The sequence below is a fragment of the Amphiura filiformis genome, chromosome 2 (genome assembly GCF_039555335.1).
Source record: "Amphiura filiformis chromosome 2, Afil_fr2py, whole genome shotgun sequence".
Taxonomy (NCBI): Eukaryota; Metazoa; Echinodermata; class Ophiuroidea; order Amphilepidida; family Amphiuridae; genus Amphiura; species Amphiura filiformis.
Genome location: NC_092629.1, coordinates 74,255,337 through 74,257,899, shown reverse-complemented (window position 1 = coordinate 74,257,899; position 2,563 = coordinate 74,255,337). Strand labels below are relative to the sequence as shown.

The 2,563-nt window shown below is 38.4% G+C and overlaps 1 protein-coding gene across 1 annotated transcript; it reads right to left on the bottom strand.

Annotated features, from left to right (window-relative positions):
* Window positions 1-612: 612 nt before the first annotated feature.
* On the bottom strand, window positions 613-1,005 carry LOC140142951 (uncharacterized). Its single transcript, XM_072164982.1, has one exon. The coding sequence runs from the start codon at window positions 1,003-1,005 to the stop codon at window positions 613-615; it is 393 nt and encodes a 130-aa protein (XP_072021083.1).
* Between the last annotated feature and the right edge of the window lie 1,558 nt (window positions 1,006-2,563).

The following is a 2,563-nucleotide window of genomic DNA, read 5'->3' as shown; positions in this document are numbered from 1 at the left end:
GAGGATTGTACTGTCCCAAGGATTTGTCCATGACGCCTGATGGATTTCTGGTGGTTGGTAATGACAAATCAGTCCTAAAATACAATGAAAACAGTCAGAATAGCTAGAGTAATTGCGGGGTGATTGGGGTTCTTCACTTTTCGAAGTGAGCCACTAGTCACTCAATCAGTCAAACATACATACATACATACATACGTACAAACATACAAAATGCTTATATAGCGCTGCTACATAAAGAACGCAGCGCTGAAGAACCATAATAAAACTACAAATATGAGAAACTACAGGCATGTATATCAGAAAAACAAAGTCACTTAAGCAGGAAACAAATGTGTTTTCAATGATTTCTTAAAAGCAGGTAATGTGGTAGACTCTCTGATGATGACAGGTAGACCGTTCCAGATGCGAGGAGCTGTGTATGAGAATGTCCTTTTTTCAAATGATATTAATGTCTTTGTTGAGTTATGTTCAGAGAGGCGAGTTGTGTCTGCTGCTGAACGGAGACCTTGACGGGTTGGAATGTGAAGAGAAAGACATTGCGATAAGTAGTCCGGTGTCATCCCGTTGAGGCATTTGAACACTAGCACCAAGATCGTGAAAGTAATTCGATCCTCAACGGGCAGCCAATGTAGTTGGTGTAAATAAGGCGTGGCATGATCTCTGTAATTTCTGGATGTCTTTTGAGGTTGATCCAAGAAGGAGTCCATTACAATAATCCAGTCTGGAGAGAATAATGGCACGTGTGACGAGATGGCAGGTGTCATAGTCCAGGAACCTACGTATACGCGAAATATTGCGGAGTTGGAAGTTTAAGTTTGTGCAGAGCGATTTTACATGTGAAGACATGGACATTTGTGAGTCAAAGATGACACCAAGATTACGAACACTGTCACTAGGAGATATTGTAACGTCCTCAACAAGCAAAGAAATAGGAGACGTGTGGTGTTTGAGGTGTGGTGATGTTATAACCATAAACTCTGTCTTGTCATCGTTTAACTTGAGCATGTTGTTATTCATCCAGTTCTTTATGGATTTGATGCATTTAGAGAGCCGATGAAGCGAAGAAGCTGTGGAAACATGATCTTTTGGGTTAAAGCCAACATAAAATGTTATCGGCATACATATGATACAATACACCAAACTCTCTTACAATACTACCTAACATGCCATCTATCTGACAAGATACAGCAAGATATCTATTCTGATGCATATGAAATTCATCCTTAACATAGAGGAACACCATTTTCGCGTTTTGTCCTCGTGGAGATACGGTGGCATTTTCCTATAGGGACGATAAGCGGTACCTCCTTGATGTTAATGGACAATCTCAAATGCAATCATATAGTATCCCAAGAGACAGACACTGGGGACCGAAAAGGCTATGTATAGTATTTGTGTATCACCACTGTAGGATATATAATATATATAGTACACCTCTTACTTATTCATGAGGTATTAAATGGTGCCAATCAATCGCGTACGACACGACAAAAATAGATTCAGCTACCACCAGCTGATCTACGTAAACAGACTATTCTTTCTTGCTCCGGAACTCATTCTTGAATCACTATGTACACTAATGTAAACTTTCTTGCTCCGGAGCTCATTCTTGAATCACTATGTACACTAATGTAAACTTTCCTTACTCCGGAGCTCATTCTTGAATCACTATGTACACTAATGTAAACTTTCCTTACTCCGGAGCTCATTCTTGAATCACTATGTACACTAATGTAAACTTTCCTTACTCCGGAGCTCTTTTTTGAATCACTATGTACACTAATGTAAACTTTCCTTACTCCGGAGCTCATTTTTGAATCACTATGTACACTAATGTAAACTTTCCTTACTCCGGAGCTCATTCTTGAATCACTATGTACACTAATGTAAACTTTCCTTACTCCGGAGCTCATTTTTGAATCACTATGTACACTAATGTAAACTTTCCTTACTCCGGAGCTCATTTTTGAATCACTATGTACACTAAGGTAAACTTTCCTTACTCCGGAGCTCATTCTTGAATCACTATGTACACTAATGTAAACTTTCCTTACTCCGGAGCTCATTCTTGAATCACTATGTACACTAATGTAAACTTTCCTTACTCCGGAGCTCATTCTTGAATCACTATGTACACTAATGTAAACTGTCCTTGATCCGGAGCTCATTTTTGAATCACTATGTACATTAATGTAAACTTTCCTTGATCCGGAGCTCATTTTTGAATCACTATGTACATTAATGTAAACTTTCCTTACTCCGGAGCTCATTTTTGAATCACTATGTACACTAATGTAAACTTCCCTTACTCCGGAGCTCGTTTTTGAATCACTATGTACATTAATGTAAACTTTCCTTACTCCGGAGCTCATTTTTGAATCACTATGTACATTAATGTAAACTTTCCTTGATCCGGAGCTCATTTTTGAATCACTATGTACACTAATGTAAACTTTCCTTACTCCGGAGCTCATTTTTGAATCACTATGTACATTAATGTAAACTTTCCTTGACCGGAGCTCATTTTGAATCACTATGTACACTAATGTAAACTTTCCTTACT

Excerpts from the sequence above, each read along its gene's own strand:
- LOC140142951 (XM_072164982.1), bottom strand. The coding sequence starts at position 1,005 with ATGCTCAAGTTAAACGATGACAAGACAGAGTTTATGGTTATAACATCA.